At 44.9% G+C, this 18,043-nt stretch overlaps 1 protein-coding gene across 6 annotated transcripts; it reads right to left on the bottom strand.

Moving 5' to 3' along the window:
* Window positions 1–658: 658 nt before the first annotated feature.
* LACC1 (laccase domain containing 1) lies at window positions 659–17,193 on the bottom strand. Of its 6 annotated transcripts, none has more exons than XM_050949710.1 (6): window positions 16,893–17,193; window positions 8,007–8,631; window positions 5,012–5,193; window positions 4,277–4,442; window positions 2,424–2,649; window positions 659–1,761 (listed from the first exon to the last, which is right to left on the bottom strand). In XM_050949710.1, exons 2-6 carry the CDS (start codon window positions 8,578–8,580, stop codon window positions 1,587–1,589), a joined length of 1,323 nt encoding a protein of 440 aa, XP_050805667.1. In that variant the 5' UTR covers window positions 8,581–8,631; window positions 16,893–17,193; the 3' UTR covers window positions 659–1,586. The 6 variants fall into 6 exon arrangements, with proteins under 6 accessions (XP_050805667.1, XP_050805676.1, XP_050805658.1 ...); XM_050949719.1 differs by lacking the exon at window positions 16,893–17,193 and adding an exon at window positions 14,689–14,777; XM_050949701.1 differs by lacking the exon at window positions 16,893–17,193 and adding an exon at window positions 13,035–13,081.
* Between the last annotated feature and the right edge of the window lie 850 nt (window positions 17,194–18,043).

Genomic DNA, 18,043 nt, shown 5'->3' with positions numbered 1-18,043 from the left:
ATTTTATCTACCTCAGGGACTGCTGCCAAAAGCAGTTGGTGGTTTAATATAATAGAGCAGGGGTAGGCAACCTATGGCACATGTGCCGAAGGCGGCACGCGAGCTGATTTTCAGTGGCAATCCCACTGACTGGGTCCTGGCCACCGGTCCGGGGGGCTCTGCATTTTAATTTAATTTTAAATGAAGCTTCTTAAACATTTTAAAAATCTTATTTACCTTACATACAACAATAGTTTAGTTATATATTATAGACTTACAGAATGAGACCTTCTAAAAACGTTAAAATGTATTACTGGCATGCAAAACCTTAAATCAGAGTGAATAAATGAAGACTCGGCACACCACTTCTGAAAGGTTGCCGACCTCTGTAATAGAGACACATGCAGGCCAAGTCGCATTGCCAAATTACAAGAGGAGTTCTCACTTGACCTTCTTCAGCTTTGAACCTTGCTTGAACTGTAAAGGCCTAGTGAGACCAAGATGCTGAGAGGAGCCATCAAGCTTACCTGGAATTGTATACATTTGCAATTCCACTGATTGTTCAAGCCTGAAACTGACCTTGTTCACTAAGAAAGGACTTAGTGTCCAGTGAAGCAAGCTTAGGAACTTTAATCATCTTAAATTAAAATCCACTGGGAAAAAATAAGCAGAAACCAAATCATGAAACTTTGGTTATGTATTTCTAATGATCCCTTTGCAACTTTCATAATGAGCTCAAACATTTCAGTCCACCCTGCATACAGGCAAGGGAAGATGAGGGCCAAGAAATATACAAAATAGAAAAGAAACATCCCGTCTCCAATATGTCCTTCTCCTCTGATTCTGTGTCTCTTAAAATGGCATGCCCACAGCTAGAGCTTGCACTCCTTTTTACTGACCTCTTGGTGCCTGCCAGCTGTCCGATTACTAAGTAGCATATGATGCCCTTGGCTGCTCAGTGCAGTGGGAAATCAGTATGAGCGGAAAGGGTGGAGGAATGGGCACATAGAGAGGAAAGAAGGATTTGAAAATACCTCCCCATTGTGTAGATACCAGGGGCTTCAGTGCAGAAATGCAGCTTCATGATATTGGTAGGAACATGGCCCGGGACGGAGAGGAGTCAAGGAAATAGCAGCTCTACACAGCATGCTCTGCTTTCAGGGCAGCACAATTGATGTTGCAGCTTACACTGAATGTTACTGCAGCTCTGAGAGAAGCAGTAACTCTCTTCAGGGCTTTCCCACATTACAGAGGTCTGGGAATATGGGAGGTAGAAAATGGAAGTCAGACAATGGAGCCATGTTGCTAGTATAATTCAGAAAGGTTTAGGGGTGTTGTGCACGGATGGTCTAGCTCCCAAAGATCTTCACTTTCCATGAGAATTCCCCATGCAACCCAGTCTCTGGCTCTTTCATCCGGCTGCTGGTCTCACCTCCCACAGGGGAACAAGGCATCCCAACAGTTACAAATCTCTTCTGATAAGTCCACTTCTTCCTCAGCACTTATCAGGTGACGGAAAGGGGAGAGGCCTACTATCAGGAGAGTAAGATGTCAGGCAATGCTAACAGTTATTGTCCGGTTACTACCCAAGGATAGGAGACACTACCTCAGTCTCTGATCGATATGAAGCCAATCTGTGTGCCAAAGTTAGTGCCATCACGAACGTGAGAATAAAATGTATCAGGGTGGCATGCTGTGCAGAAAGTGAGACTTTGGTTTTGGTCAGTGATAGAATCATCCTGTATGTTCTGAGGCAGAATCCCTCCAGTCTCTAGAAGAATTCTTAAAGGAAGAAAAAGAAAAGATGGAATAATTTATCAAATGGCACGTTCCTTAAGCCAGTGTGTTACTGCTATTGCAATACTGTAAGACAAACTGTGTTAATACCATTTTTTCTTTAGATTAAAATAAGTGATTTTGCTCAGTCTTTAGGACACATACTTAAGCTTGAACATGTATACAGAACAAAGAAGCTACTCTTAAGGCATAAAATAGCTGAAATATAGCAACATTTGAAACCAGAAGAGTTGGTTCTGTCCTGACTTGCTATTAGAGGAAACTCGATACTTTGGCAACACATGCAAAGCGTAACAAAACTTTGCTCCTAATGTTGTTATCCAGGAAAGCGAAGTTCAGTATATGATATTCTTGGAGGCAGTGGGGATTTTTTTGTGTTCATCCCACCCAGTTTTTCAAGTGGAATTGAGTGGTACACAAGATGAGCAAATATCATCCCTAGGTTCATTCATTAAGGGCTTGATTCTGCAATGCTATGCTCCCATGAAATTCTGAGGACCCTCAACTCCTACCCAGCAGGATCACACTCCATATCAGTGACTAACTGGGACTAGAACCTAAATTTCTTCTGATTCAGTCTTTTGTCCTCATCCCTAGGCTACTTGGCAGAACAAACTACAGCACAGAAAAACACACATCAGACTTACCGTGTTGCCCTTCTAATATCAATATAGGGAGTTGGAGATTCAAACTGTCTGACACATTTTGGATCAAGATTATAAAATTCCTTTGCTGATTCCCGAGGAAGTGTAAAACAACACGGTCCAACAGATGGGCCCAGCACCACAAGTATATCCTTAACATTACAGCCATATTCTGTTATCATAGCATTTACTGTAGCCATAGCAACTCCTAACAAAGTGCCTTGCCATCCTAAGAAAAAACATAAGGGGAAAAAATCCTGTAAGATTATTTTTTAATTGAATGGTTACAGAAAATTATTATTAATTATTATTATTATTAAGGATCTACAAGCCAAATACCTGGAGGAATAATTAGCTTTTAGCAAACATTAACAGTCCTCAGAGCATTCTTATGAAGTAGCCGTATTACCATTTTAGAGATGGGGAAACTGAAGAAAAAAGGAACCTTTAATTGCCCAAGGGCAGAGGACGTCAATATTACAAGTGGGCTTAGAACTCAGGAATGCCTTGCTCCAAACCCTGATTTTAAACCATTCAATTACACCTCACTGTTCACTCTGTGCTGCAATATCTCATGGGTTAACTGTAAAAGTTTCTTTACAATCTCACATGACAGCATTGTGGAAAAAATATTATTTAAAGAGAAGGGAAAAAACATTTTATATGAAAAAAAATCTCCTTATCTGTGCTACTTGGTTGAAGCAAGTGTAAACAGTGCTGCATACCAGGATTGCTTGGACTATAAGGAAGAAAGCCTAGCTCTCACTCCCTGTGACTTACATAGAGCTCAAGACAGGCTTTACACAGAACTAAGTGTGTCTTAAAGTAGAGGCAAAGGTATTTTGTTTCTTTTTCTCCTCTCTTCTGTGACCCCTGGCTACAGTCTGGGCCACAGAATGGTATTTAGGGGTATACAGAGCAAGGTTTAAAGCTATTTTTAAATGTATATCAAAATAATTTGACCTGCTAGTGACTTCAGGCATGGATTTGGGGAGCGCCAGGAGGATGGAGATGGGGGAGAGAATATGTGACTGGTCAGGGACATGGTAGAATACAAGGCATGTGGATTGGGGAGAGGGGATTGGGTGACATGCTACCTGGTCTTGGAATGGGAGGGTGAAGCAGATGGAGGGGGTGCATGGAGAAGGCAAAGGAGACTGGCAGAGAATGGACAGGGTGCAGCAGCTTGGGGGTCAGGGAAGGAGGGAGCAGGTAACTGAAGGGGGAACATAGAAAGGGACAGCACATGCACAAACTCTTATCCACACTTTTAACACTTAACATTTCTAGATATAAAACTTCAACCTCTTAAAATTGGCAATGTGGATAAAAGCTTCCCTTTTATCCCCGCTTCGTTCCCGTCACCGCTCACTTCCCCCATGCATATAACACACACACATACACCCGGTGTAGCTCCCTGCACACATACATCCTTCCTGTATGTATAAAGCCTGCAGAGGGAAGCTCCACTCTGATGGGCCTCCTAAGAGCTATTAGATCCATTGTCCTCCGGCACAATCTGAGTGAAATATTTGATGCTCACACCAAAAACTGGGCAATTCACAAACACACACCTTGTTAGAAACAGTTAAAGTTGCAAGTGTGTTTGACTGGAATCCAGCTAACTATTACATGCTCTTCAGAAGAATTCTACATCTCTGAAAAAGAACGATATTAGGAAACCTGGAAGGGAAGAGTTAAGGGATTCAGCCTGGAATCTTTCACTCACTGACTCTCATTAAACCCAGTCTTACTATTTGATTATTAATCCTGTTTACTATTCAAGGGATCCATTCCCAGTACTTGCTTAGTATTATATTACTTTGATTATGTGAACTGAATACTACATCCCTTACCAGAATGAGCAGCTCCACATGCTTTTTTGACAGGATCAGCAAAAAGCACAGGTATGCAGTCAGCACCAGGAGCTGCTATTGTCACATCTTTCTGATTCGTTACTATTCCATCATAGCTGTCAGGCTGGGGCTTTCCCAAAATCCAAACATCACTGGCATGATTGACCTGTCAGTACAAAGACAGATGAAGCACAGTTATAAGGCAAAAAAAAAATAGTTCATACTCTGCTGAATGCCCTTTCTCCAGCTCTCTTGTTCACACCCTCTTCAGGCCAACCCTTATGTTTAGAACTCCATCCCTCTTCTTGTTCGACAAACAACCACTGTCTTTGCCTTCAGATCCCTTCTTAAAATACACATCTGGTGTGCAACCCATCTGCCTCAGAAAGAAATGATTTTTTTAAATAAAAAGATATCTGCACTGCTTTGATTTTGGATCTTTATCTGGTCGTATCTGGTATTATGTCACTGAACTAACTGTATGATCTATTAGAACAAACTTCTTGGGAGTGGGATTGAATCTTCCTCTCTATATAGCACAAGTGTGTTGACAGCTATGATGACAGTTTCGTCATGATAAACTGCCACAATAACTGTCTTAAAAAGTTGTCCTACCACTTATAATCTCTTGCTAGGAAAGAGAAGACTAATGCATAGTTAAAAAACCGAATCATTCACTGCTACACAAAGTAAGCTCTGATTAGTTAAGGAGTCCACAGCTATCTGATAACATACCTTCACACTGTGAAATGTCTCGGGGTCAAAACCTGCAGCATTAGCTAACCTGCGTAGGTTTTCTTTAACTACAGCCTTTGGATCCCTCCGCTTGGAACTGCTGAAGAGGTTGAAGGAGCTGAGCGTTGGTATATAAGAGATCCCACCTGTCCTTGTGGTGAACCCATGTAGGAAGATGTGACCTGGTGAAGAGAGAGAATTTGTTTGAAACAAATGAGAAACCGGAAAATTATACCAGGTTCTGCAAAACTGAATGGGTATCAGCCAGTCAGATTGTTGGATGGCTGATCCTTATTTAATGACGACATTTAAAAACAAGGATCCCATGCTCCCTTCTCCTTCTGGAGAGCAAATGAGAAAAACTGTGACTCTTGCCAGGGTAAAACATGGAGTGAGTAAGAGCTAGGACAGGGGCATGTTCCCTGTGACCACATTATCCCTGGACTCCACAGAGCTCCAGGTCAAGGGATATGAGTCAGCAGGCTCTCTGCTAGATCTAATATTACCCTCTCCCAACTTCCAGGGTACACCCAAGCAAATTACTAGTTTCCAAGTCTCTAGCAACTCCTCCTCTGAAGATACTTCTGGGAGCACCTGCAATGGAGGGGTCCCTGGCACACAGCTCCAAGAGGTGAAATACTGTCCAGGAACCACAGAAGCCTGGGTGGGGAGCTGAGTAGCAGGGGAGTGGCAAGGATTTTGGGGCAAATGGCACTTCCCTCCACTGGAGATCTCTAAGGAACTGCAGGTTTAGGGAGAACCAATCTTCTGCTAGATGGATATGTGCAGGGAGACCCACTCCTTGTGCTGTAATAAAAATCCATTCTATGATTGCTTCACCCAAGCCAGGACTTAGATGTACATGTGTGGTGACAATGTGCAGCAGAGGCTGTGGCAGGGGAATGGCCACGGGAGGCCTGGGTGGGCCACGGTCCACAAACTTAGCATCCAGGTCCACCCAAATCTGAGCAGCAGTATAGTGCTGCCACAGCAGCCCAGAGCATCACTCAGGCACCTGAAATTCAGGATGGAGCTATGTGCCCAACCTTCCAAAAGCTACGCTCTGGCAGCTCTGCCTTGACATTTTCTAAGCCACCCCATGCATGTGCCCAGGTTGGCAGGTGAAGTCCCATGTCTGGGGACACCAGGGCTAGGAAGAGGGTGTAGTGTTCGGGAAGAAGCTGATCTAGCACAGTCTGTCACTGCCCATTTACCAGAAAGTTGGGGCCCACCCAAATTTCCACTGCTATCTGTGACACTGGACTGTGGGTATGTCTACACTACAGACACCACAGCAACACATCTGTGGTGCTGCAGATGTGCTGTGGTGACACGAGGAGTTTTTCCATCATTGTAGTTAATCCACCCACTCAAGGGGTGCTAGCTATGTCAACAGAAGAATTCTTCCATCAGTCTAGCAGTGTCAATATCAGGGCTTAGGTCGGCTTACTTACATCCCTCACAGGAGTTAATTTTTTGCACCCATGAATGATATAGCTAAGTCAGCCTAAGTTTTAGGTGAAGACTGGGCTTGTATCTGTGACCTAGGTAGCTAAGGAGAATTACAAAGTGTGTGTGTGTGAGTACACGTGACTGACAGAGTGAGAGACCCTGAATAAAGAATTCCCTGTGCATTCTCTGCAACCAAATCCTCTACCTCCTCTGCCACAAGGGATGCTGTGCTATAATCTCCTGCCCCCCAAAGGAAGAATTCTAGGAAAACTCAAGTTGAAAAATCCCTCTTCTTGAGCTGGGAATAATGTACATAAAGAAAAATGAGGTAACAAGTCTTTGAACTGCTACTGTAAGGTATAACTGATTTTCTGACTGGCTAAGGCACGTAGTGGGTGTGTTTTTGAAGATAGTTTCAGCAGTCCATATTTGTTATCTTAACATCCGAACAAATACAGGATATAGCCAGATAGAGATCTTCCAACAATTCAGTTATTTGACTTGGGGAGTGTCATTTCAAGTAGCCAGAATATGAAGTAGGTTGTTCTTATCTAAACCATGAGATGCCCCCCTCCAACAGTGCAGGAAAAAGCAATATCCAAAGATTTAATTAAATGTAAGGTGAGAGTGCCGGCAGAGCAGGATACAGGCAGGGTCGGCTCCAGGATTTTTGCCACCCCAAGCAGCAAAAAGAAAAAAAAAAAGCCACGATCGCAATCTGTGGCACTACCACCGCCGGTTCAGTCTTTGGCAGCAATTCAGTGGCTGGTCCTTCGCTCCCAGGAGTGAGGGACCCGCCGCTGAAGAGCCGGAGGTGCCGCCCCTCTCCGTTGGCCAGCCCAAGCACCTGCTTGCTGGACTGGTGGGTGCCTAGAGCCGGCCCTGGATACAGGGAACCCCTTGCCCACTGCTTCCTACCCAGAACTTCAACACAAGACACAGCCCTCATTTGGCTGCTTAGAGCCCACAAGCGCTGGGATGGAAAACAGTTAGATTAAGGGAAGCATTGTGCTCTATGGCTCCACTCAGACAGGTGTTTGCTTTTAGTTTCTTCCCCATAAGAATCATTGCTACTGTCCCCATCAGCTGAGACGGTGTCTCTGTTTTCTGCGTCAGCACTAACATTGAACACATAGAATCTTACCCTATGTTGTGCCATTCTTTAAACCACATTTGCTACTTCCCAATTTTGGACTGCTCCAGTGTGATTTAGGCATCCTGTGGGACTAAGTTATTCAGCAGTGACACTCAGAATCCCCAGAGTGCTACAGGCCTACCCCTTTAGGCCTCTTCTCTACCCTCTGTGCCTGGACTTACACGGGTGGGCTGCATAGGACAACCTATGGCTATCTTATCTGATGTCTGCACTGCTGACTTCTCCCCTGGCTGGCTATAGGGATATCATAGCACCAGAGAAAGATTTTGGGGATGAAAAATTCAATCCTAGGACCTCATGTTGCTAACCCCTGAAATAGAAGAATCCATAAACTGAAACCTGAATGAAATAGGTTTAAAAATCCATAAAATCTGTTTTCCAGTTTACCTGGGATCAAGGAAGATTTTAGAATGGTCAGCTTCCCTTTCAGGTCTGGCAGACTTTCCAAGTATGTCTGAATCTCGCTCCTGATGAGTTCCAACTCATGGGCAGGAAGTGTTTGTATGTCATTCTGAGGTTCAGCTATTTGTTGGAGGTTGTTTCCTTCACAATCCACCCCAAAATCCTCAAACTGAAACTGATAAACAGCAGTGAATAGGTGGTCTACAAACACTTCCATTAAGGCTTTCCTTTGTACTGGTAAAATTATTTTAATGATGCTTAAATCCTTTTCATCTAGTTTTTGTTTAATGGTGTACAAGGCAGCAGCTGTACTTGTCTTGCACACAACCTCAGTTCCTTTCTTCAGAATCTGAAAACTGCTGATTACTTTAAGTAATGAATCTTGTTCACTGCTCCTTTCACTTCTCGGAGTTTGGCAGCACATTATGTAAACAAATGGAGCACTGGCAGAGAAGCGTTTTTCAATCCTTTCTAGCATGCTACATAATAACTTCTGAATGTCATTAGTTTGTGAGTTCATTTGTAGACTGAACAGATCAATCAGTACTGCTTCTGCCATCTTCCAGTTGATTTAAGGAGTCCTAAAGGTACCAGATATTGAATAAAATGCCTTCAAAGAAAAAGAGAACATTATTAGTCTAAATAAGCAAAGTTACGACTTATTATTTGTTGTTTAGTGGTTAGAGGAATTAACATATTGAAAAGTAATATAATTTCAAATATATTTTCCATTGCATCCAGTGTTCAGAGCAAAAGGAAACTAAAACAGAAGGGAATTGTTCCGCTTGTGTTTCAATCCCCCTACTGCATTCTTTTTTACTTTCTCCAGATCTGAGATGTTAAAAGTATGGCACACAATATAACCGGTTTTCATTGTCACTTTTTTCAAAGCTGGTGTGTCATAGTCCTAGTGGAACTCCTCCTACTGAACACTCACCAGGTTGCTGTATTTGGACCCGACCATGCTGGATTTGTGTACTCTAAAGCTTCCCTTGATCTGAGCAGGCTCCAATACTGCTCTTTCCTTCACCTCTCTGGCACAATTCTTAGGCACAGGCTCTCTGCCTATTAGCGCCTCATGGAAACGGGACCTCACAGGCCAGCTGCCCTAGATCTCCAAGACCTGTCCTGAGCCCCTGTTGCTTAAGCACACCCATTTCCAGAGCTCCAACATTGTGGACACTGTGGGTTACAGTTACCTCTCCAGGAACACGTGATAGTTGAAGCACATACTGCACAGACTTTGCAAAAGGGATTCTAAAACAATAACTCTTTACTTTAGGTCAGTGATTCTCAAACTTTTGTACTGGTGACCCCTTTCACATAGCATGCCTCTGAGTGTGACCCCCCCTTATAAATTAAAAACATGTTTTTATATAGTTAACACCATTATAAAAGCTGGATGCAAAGCGGGGTTTGAGGTGGAGGCTGACAGCTCGTGACCTCCTGTGTAATACCCTGGCAACCCCCTGAGTGGTCCCAACCCCCCATTTGAGAACCCCTGCTTTAGGTGGCCCAAGCGATCTAATATCCAGACAAAACAATAAAATATGTACATACCCTTCCCTGTCTCTAGCACTCTTAGGGCTTATGTCAGAGACCTCTAGGGCAGTGTTTCTCAAACTGGGATCCCCAGATCCCTGTGGGTCTGCAAGGGTACTCAAAGGGGGCTGCGGGCACCACTGATCAACACCTCCCCCTCCTTCCATCCCTCCCAGTGCCTCCTGCACATGAGGAAGAGCTGTTCAGCAGTGTGCAGGAGGTGCTGGGAGGGAGGGGGAGGAGTGGGGATAAGGCACGCTCAGGGGAGGGGGCGGAATCATGTCCAGGGCCGCTGGCCCTGCAGATCAACTCTCCTCCTCCCACCCAGTGCCTCCTGCACACCATGGAACAGAAGTTCATAGGTGTGCAGGAGGTGCTGGGAGGGAGGGGCAGCAGAGGTGACAGGGTACGCTCAGAGGAGGGGGCAGAAAGGGACGGGGAAGAGGGGAGGCAAGAGTGGAGTGGAGGCAAGAAGAGGTAGGGCGGGGTGGGGCCTTGGGGGAAGGAGTAGAGTGGGTGGCAGCACCTGGGGCTGAGTGGGGAGCTTGGGGGGTCTGCAAAAGCTTTTAAATCAAAATGGGGGTCCTCAGGTTGCTAAAGCTGCTCCAGGATATCCAGGATCCTCACCCTTCTGTTCCTGCACCGCATTGCTTTCTGCTTCTGGTCTCTTCCCCCTCTTTCTAAAATGGCTATCGAGATTCCCTTTTTATAACGTTGCAGTTTCTTCTGTCATGTGACCTTGTCAGATGTTCAAAGTCCACCACCAGGTGATCTGTTCCCTGAATACTAGGCTTCCTGGCAGAACCAGGTTTTCTTGGTTTGGCCACCTTCTTTTTTCCAGGTTTTTCCCATTTGAATAGAAGACTAATCTTCCATTGCTAGCCCTGTGTCATCACCTCTTGGAATTTCATCCCAAAATGGAAGTAAAACAGAGAAGCCAGACTACCCGTACAATCAAAATGAAGTGTGCAGTTTGGTAAAGTTACATACAGAGTTCATAATCTCAAACAGGATTCATAAATTGTATGTAGACAGATTCCCCAAATCGTCACAGGGTATTACAGAGAAACAGTCTGTACTCATTCTATCTCTCATGGGGATTTCCAGTTTGTTCCTTCTTTATTATTGTTTCTCTCAAATGGAATTTAAAGTCATCCTGACTAAAAATGCCTGTTTTCTCTTTGTGTACAGAATACATAAAAGATTTCATTTGTGCTATCAAACGCAAAGGACTTGACTGGTCTACTTGAAATAAGCTAGGACTCATGATCAAAACCTGACAGCTGGTGACAGTGTCTGTCAAGGGATTTATGACTCTCAATCTCCCTTGGAGTATTATTACATACAATTGATGACACCTACTAGGGAAATCTGCATGCTAATGAAACTGCGTGAGGTAGGTCAAGGCCACAGACCCAACAGCTGTCACCAGAGAACTCAGAACGTAGCTTAAGTTACTAGCGGCAATAATAAGGTGGCAGTTGCAGCAGGCACCTTCCTTGCCCTACTGCTCCCAATGGAGAGTGCCTGGCCTGTCTGCCTATCAGAAGATCCCAGCTGAATTATAGACAACATCATACCCCACAAAAGGAAACCTGTCTGGGACAAGACAGGAAACTGCAACTTCCTCTGACCTCATACATATGAGATGGGGAGGACAAGCAGGGGTCACGGACTCCCACATCTTCCCTCCTTCCTAAAGAAAACACTACCCATGAAATGAAGGAAGAAGGATGCCTGTTCAAGGAGAAATATCTACCAGCACAATCATTAAGATGTGCGTGTACAGAAAGAAATCCACTACGGCAAGTATGAAGCTGTGCACAAATGCACATAAAGAAGCTGATTCACTAGTGCATTTGGCTAGTTTTGAATAGCATATCTCCATTGAAAACAATGGTGTTGCACTGGCATTATTTTTATTGCAAATACAACATTTTGTTTACATTAGAGTGGAATTTGATGACTGCTTCTTGAGATATTCACAAAACACTGAGTACTGTTATACAGCACATTGTGTGACAAGCAAAGCAGTAGGTTAGGTTCTCTATAATGTATCATGGTTGTTAAAATTTGAAATATCTTAGCTTGAAAATCCTAATGCTCCACAGAATGTGCAAATGCCAATTCCTTCATCAGAAAAGATTTATTAGAGAGCAGTTCATTGCAGTGCATAGTGAAGGTCTGTAAATTCATGCAGGTTTGAAGACCAAACCTGCAAATTCACTCTCTTCTTCTGCACGCCCTCTGAAACACTCAGTACCCAAAGCTGTATGATAAGCAGAACCCATGCCACAGACCCTATCCAAAGAAAAGAAAGGAAGGATAAAATGAAGGGAGGGGAGGATCAAAGAGGGAAAAGAGTGGTGGGGACAGCTAGGAAAAGAAAAAGAAGAGAGAGAGAAAAAAAAACATTAAATGAAAAAACACAAGTTGTAGAAAAAAGCCAGGTCAAAATAGAAAAATATCATAATGAAAACTTACCAAAAAATTAAACTGAAATCAAAATGAAAATAAACTGAATACATTCTCAGTTTCGGACTAGCAAAGACTGCCACTTTCCCCACACTGACCTCCTTTGGATCTTATCTATCACTCTTATTTTATTTTTTGAAATGTAAAGAGGTATGTGCAGTTTTGAAAAGAGATAAAAAAGCCAGAAAGCATTAACATCTTATGTTAGGTTACTAAGTGAAGACATGCATCATCTCCAGAAAAAATATGGAGGGTGTTTATAGTTCCACACAACACTTTTAATAAATCACTGTATATCAACAAGCGGAAAGCCATGGAAATGTAGAAACCACTCCTAACTTAGGAATATATATGTGTATAAAAGAGCCAGAAGTTAGCATTTACAGTTACAAAATACAAAGTACATACAGTTTCCATAAATAAATATAAGCTCAAAGACATAGGTACACATATTTACTTACAGAGGTGGACAATCCTTTCACAGCTCCCAAGAGAGATCATACAAAATACTCACATACTGTTATGAGCCTTATATATCTGCACAATTGTAAGTCCTGCAGTAGATTTGTGCAAGATGGAAATTCCCTTCCAGGTGAGATGTGAGTGGGGAAAACCCCCCTTTTCTCTGCCTGAGGCCCTGCTACTATCACTGTACACAGGAAATCCCAAAGGGTACTCAAAGGCACTAACATGATTAATTCTTAGGGTAATACAAAACCAGGAAGCAGTGTTAACCCTGCCATACCAGTTCTGGGCAGCAAGCAACTCCTTGTAACGATATGTACATCTGCGAGTAATCTGTTCATGTATATGCAGCTTCACATAGCCTCAGAAATGCCTGGAGCCCAAAATAAGAAACTAAATACACGAAGTGGGGGGAAAGGCAGCATAGAAAATAAAGGCATTCTCTCTGCTATAGCGTATCTCCCTGCTCTGCTGAGAGGTTTGGCAGTAAATCAAGAAGAGAACGGCCACAGAAAGTTAACTCAAAATTACCGAAAGAGAGAAGGGGCCACAGGAACAGAGATAAGGAAGGATCTGCCTTAGATGCACGGAAATACGTGAAATATTTTTAAAAGGCGTCACTAAAAACAGGAAGTGCTTTTTCATTTTCATAGGAGCCAATAATTCCTGTAAGCCCTTCAGAAATTTTTAACTTCTCTGGTACATTAGCATGGCCACAAGAATAAACCATTTCCAGCGGTTTGCAGCCAACAATTAGATTGTGTATGGTATCCAAAGAAAAGTACAAATAAAACTATGATAAAAGTAGAAGATACCATGAAAACAGCTGGTGAGAGTGCAGCAAAAGAGGCAAACAAAATGTTCAGAAATAAAAAGACTGGAATACAAAATAATACCAAAAATATTATAGTGACATGATATTAATTGATATTACTTCATCACTTGAAATATTGTGTTTAGTCTGAAGAGGAGAAAAGTAACAGGGGACAAAGTATTATTGTATAAAATAATGAATGGTGTTGGGAAGGAAAATCAGGTCCTCCTACATATCCTCCTTCATAACCAGAGAACAAGGAGAAGCCAATGAAACTGATGTTCTCAGCAATTTACAATGAATGCCATCAAATTTTAAAACTGATTTTAAAAAAATCACATTTTAACACAATGAATTAGTTAAGCTAAGGAACTTGTTACCACACGGCAACATGGAAACAAAGAGCTTAGCATGATTTTTTTTTAAAAACCACATTTATACAGATAATGATACCATCAATTAAATTAAGTAGCATAAAAATTGTAGGGATATAAACCTTCACATTTGAGGGTTGCAATGACAAAAGCATGACCTTCTCCATTTTTTGCATTGCAAAAAAATCATCTTTCTTATTACTGGAAATGTGAAAGCCTAATTAATAAGAAATTTAAAATTAGAAATGGATACACCTTCATGTTAGAAAACGGAAACAAAAACATTCCCCTAAACCCACATTTTACACAAGTTTCTAGAAAATCAGGGTGACAGTCTGTCCCTCTATGTATGTCTTCACTGCAGAGTTACCTTGTGCTCTTACTCAGATGTTGCCCCTAATCCCACTCCCATCCACACACAAAACCCCCTCACACAAGTTTAGTGGTGCTTTAAACCTCAGATACCTGACACAGCTGGGGGTTTAGGCCAGGGCCCAGGGGCTGCTTTCACTCAGACAGGTAACTTGCCCTCTTTACAGTGAGGATTCAGGCTAGGAGATGTAGCACAAAACTTACAGCCCATGGGGTGGGGTAGCAGGTGGGGGTGAGCTAAGGTGGTTTTAATACACCTTTATGCCCAGCTGAGCCTGGGGTGTTTTGGGGGTTGGAAAAGCCCATTGGGTAACGTAGAAAGCTCTGGCCTAACTTTTCTAAGGGTATGGCTACATTTCAAGCTGAAAATGTAATGTCCAGCTTAAGGAAGCATGCCCTCACTAGCTCTGATCGATCTATAGTACTAAAATTAGACTGTATAGGAGCAGGGGCTACCCACCCTGAGTACAATCCCATCCAAGATACTCATGCAAACCTGGGGTGGCTAGCCCCTTCTGCTGCTGCAGCTATCCTTCTGTTTTTAGTGGGCAAGCTCTGATTGAGCTTCCGCTGACCTGTCTCCTTAAGATGGAATTTACACGTCCAGCTCAAAGTGCAGACGTACCTTAAATTACAGGAGTCTCCTAAGGCACAGGTCACTGCGCAGTGCTGGTGAGACAAGAGGGAGACAATTGTACCAGGATCCTGAGCTCAGGGTGACCCCCAACACATCTGTGTAAATAGAATGAATAGGGAGAGGGTGGGGCCCCAGTGAACAAGATGTACTGGGCTCCGCATGTCTCTTGATGGGCCTGACTGCACAGCCAGGAATCTCAGCCCCACCCCTAAATTAGGGCTTGCAGAGGTGTCCTGTAGCTGTTCATATCTTTCTGCCTTGATAAGTTGCTTACTCCCTTTATTTTGTCCTCTCTTCCCCACCCCTGCATTCCCTTTTGTCTTAATTCTTACACAACCCTTTTCGTCATTTGCTGACACTTCTTTTATTTGGTTTTCCCTTCCACTTTCCTTCCTTGTTTGCCAGCACATCCAGACACGCCACCTCTCGCGAATTTATCACAAGAGACGCGCTAAGTAAAATTAAGCCCCACATGATCTCGCAATAGAACTCTCAGATGTCAGGATTTTTTCCTCAAATTCTGATATTTGAGAGTTCAGTCATGAGTGAGGCTTAATTTACTTAAAAATTGCTGTAAGCCCTGGGCAGCGGGGCTCCCTGCTGTCAGCCAGGGAAGTGGGAGAGGGGACTTTACCGCAGTCCCCCAGGCCTAGGGAGAATGAAGAACCCTAAGAGGAGCAGAGATGAGGCTGGGAGGGTTGAATAATGGCCTGGGGCAGGGATCAGCAACCTTTGGCACGTGGCACATGGTAAGCACCCGGGCGGACTGGGCTGGTTTGTTTACCTGCCACATTCGCAGGTTTGGCCGATCGCGGCTCCCACTGGCCATGGTTCACCGTCCCACGCCAATGAGGGCTGCGGGCAGCAGCATGGACCGAGGGATATGCTGGCCGCCACTTCCCGCAGCCCCCATTGGCCTGGGATGGTGAACTGCAGCCAGTGGGAGTGGCAATTGGCCAAACCTGCGGATGCAGCAGGTAAACAAACCGGCCCAGCCCCTCAGGGCCGGTGCAACCATTAGGCAAACTAGGTGGCCGCCTAGGGCGCCTAGTGGTTGAGGGCGCCTAAAAGCCTGCTCAGGAGAGGAGGTGGAGTGGAGGTGAGCTGGGGTGGGGGGGGTGTGGGGAGGGCCACCCACAGTAACGGAGGTGGAGAGGGGTGCAGAGAGGAACCGCTCCCTGTCTCAGATCATCTCCACTCTGTCTCCTCTGCTGAGCACACAGCCCCCGCTCTAAGTCTCCTCCAATCAGCGCTGCAAGCCTGGGAGGAGAGGAGAATTAGAGCAGTGCCGGCGTGCTCAGAGGAGGAGAGCTGGGGAGGGCTCCCCAGGCAGGGTTAGCTGCCGTAGCGGGTGGGGTTAGCTTCCACAGGGGGACTCCCCGGGTGGTGTTAGCTGCCACGGAGGGGGGTGGTGTTAGCTGCCGTGGAGGGGGCTGGGGTTAGCTTCTGTGGGGGGTGTGCTCCCCAGGCCGGGTTAGCTGCTGTGGAGGGAGTTCTCAAGGGGGGAGTAGCTGCTGCAAGTGGGGGCTCCCCGGGTGGGGGGAGGGTTAGCTGCCACGGCGGATGGGGTTAGCTGCCGCAGGGGGGCTCCTCAGGTGAGAGGGGCAGGTGGGCGTAGTTAGCTGCCCCGGGGGGGCGGTAGGCAGGGTTATCGAGGGGTGGTGCAAGGTGGATGTTTCGCCTTAGGCGTGAAACTTCCTTGCACTGGCCCTGCAGCCCACAGGATGATTACCCTGGCAAGCCACATGCCAAAGGTTGCCGATCCCTGGCCTGGGAGTTTCCTGAGGGGGCTGAAGTGAGGAGGGTGGAGACTGAAGGGTTGAGGGGCTGTATTGATGGTGAGTTCTGAGCAGATGTGGTGAGTTCTGGGAGGGTAAACTGAGGGCAGTGGGGGTCGATAGTGTAGGGGGACTGAACTGATGGGGGGCTGGAGGACAGAATTAATTGCTGAGCAGAAGATGGGCAGATGTGGAGGTGAGAGCACCTGCAGCAGGGGCCAGAATGACCTTATCCAGTACATGAGGAAGAGTGGGCAACACTAATTGTCACATGCACACACCCTGGAGACGGGCCAGGTGGTTTTTTGTTTGTTTGTTTTCAAAAATCAAGAAATAGCCTAAAAACATATCATTTTTTTTTAAAATGTTATGATTTTTTGGGCCAATCCCAAGATTTTGGAGGGTCCGACTCACCATTTTTGATCTCCTGAAGTTGGCAATACTGCATTTCCCCTTTACCTCCTTGTCTCCCTGCCGGCTCTCTCCTGCTTAGACGCTCCCTTCAGCTTTGTCGATTCTTCTCTCTTATTTTGCCCCTCTTTAGAGACGCTCCCTAGCCCTGGCAGGGGTCGGCCACCACAGGTTTCTTGCCCTGAGGGAGCAGGCAGCAGCAAACCCTGCTCTAGGGCTGTGTGACACTGAGGCGGGGACCGCAGCAGTTTCCTTTGCTTTCCCCCTCACCCCAAGGTGCACAGGGGTTGGTTGTAGCACTGCAGGTGACCCTGCCACACACACACACTCCCTTTTCTTTGTTCGCAGGTTTATTTTAAATGCCACAACCTCTAGCTCCCTCCCCACTGCCTGGTGGAATGGGAGGGGGCACACCCATTGGCTCTAATTCATACACCACACCCCAGTTTCCTGGCACACTCCTCCCCTCAGAGGGGCTCTCACTAAACCTTTCTCCAGGGCCATCAGAGCCAGAGCTAGGCATAAACAGACTGAGCGATTGCTTAGGGCCCCAAGCAGCTCAAGAGGGCCCCCTATTTATTATTAGTATGTGTGTGTGTGTTGGGGGGGGGGGATATTCCTGCTTAGGGCCCTCTGTGGGCAAGCACTGCCTCTGAGGGCAATACTAACTGATGCTAGTCACTTACTGGATGACTTCTGTATTAGAATTAATCCTGAGTCAACTCCCATGGGCAGCCCCCTGGCTGTAAAAGGCCCAAAACACACATGTCACATCTCCACTGCACATAGCTGCGAGGGAGCAAAGGCCGCACAGAGGGAATGTGACTCCTGCACATTACGGAGTAGATCTGTTTAACCTCAGGTTTTCATCAGGGGAATTTCTCAGGGCTGCAGAACAGAGAACCCTAAGGATTAAAAATATTTTTAAAAAAAATCATGAATCAGGCCTCAAAAAATTAAATTATTGGCTTAAATATCATGAGCTTTTCTTTCAAAAATAATAAATGTGGGGGCCTATTTATTTTCCTTCTGATTCTTGAGGGTTTAAGCTTTTTGTTTTCTCTGCAAGCACCAGGGACAGAAATTTACTCTTTAAAAAATAACTTAGATTCTGACACAATAATATTACTTCAGAAGCTTGGGCTTTAAGCAAA

The sequence above is a fragment of the Gopherus flavomarginatus genome, chromosome 1, assembly GCF_025201925.1.
Source record: "Gopherus flavomarginatus isolate rGopFla2 chromosome 1, rGopFla2.mat.asm, whole genome shotgun sequence".
NCBI lineage: Eukaryota > Metazoa > Chordata > Testudines > Testudinidae > Gopherus > Gopherus flavomarginatus.
Note: the sequence above shows the minus strand (reverse complement) of the source record. Positions and strands in the feature narration are given on the sequence as shown.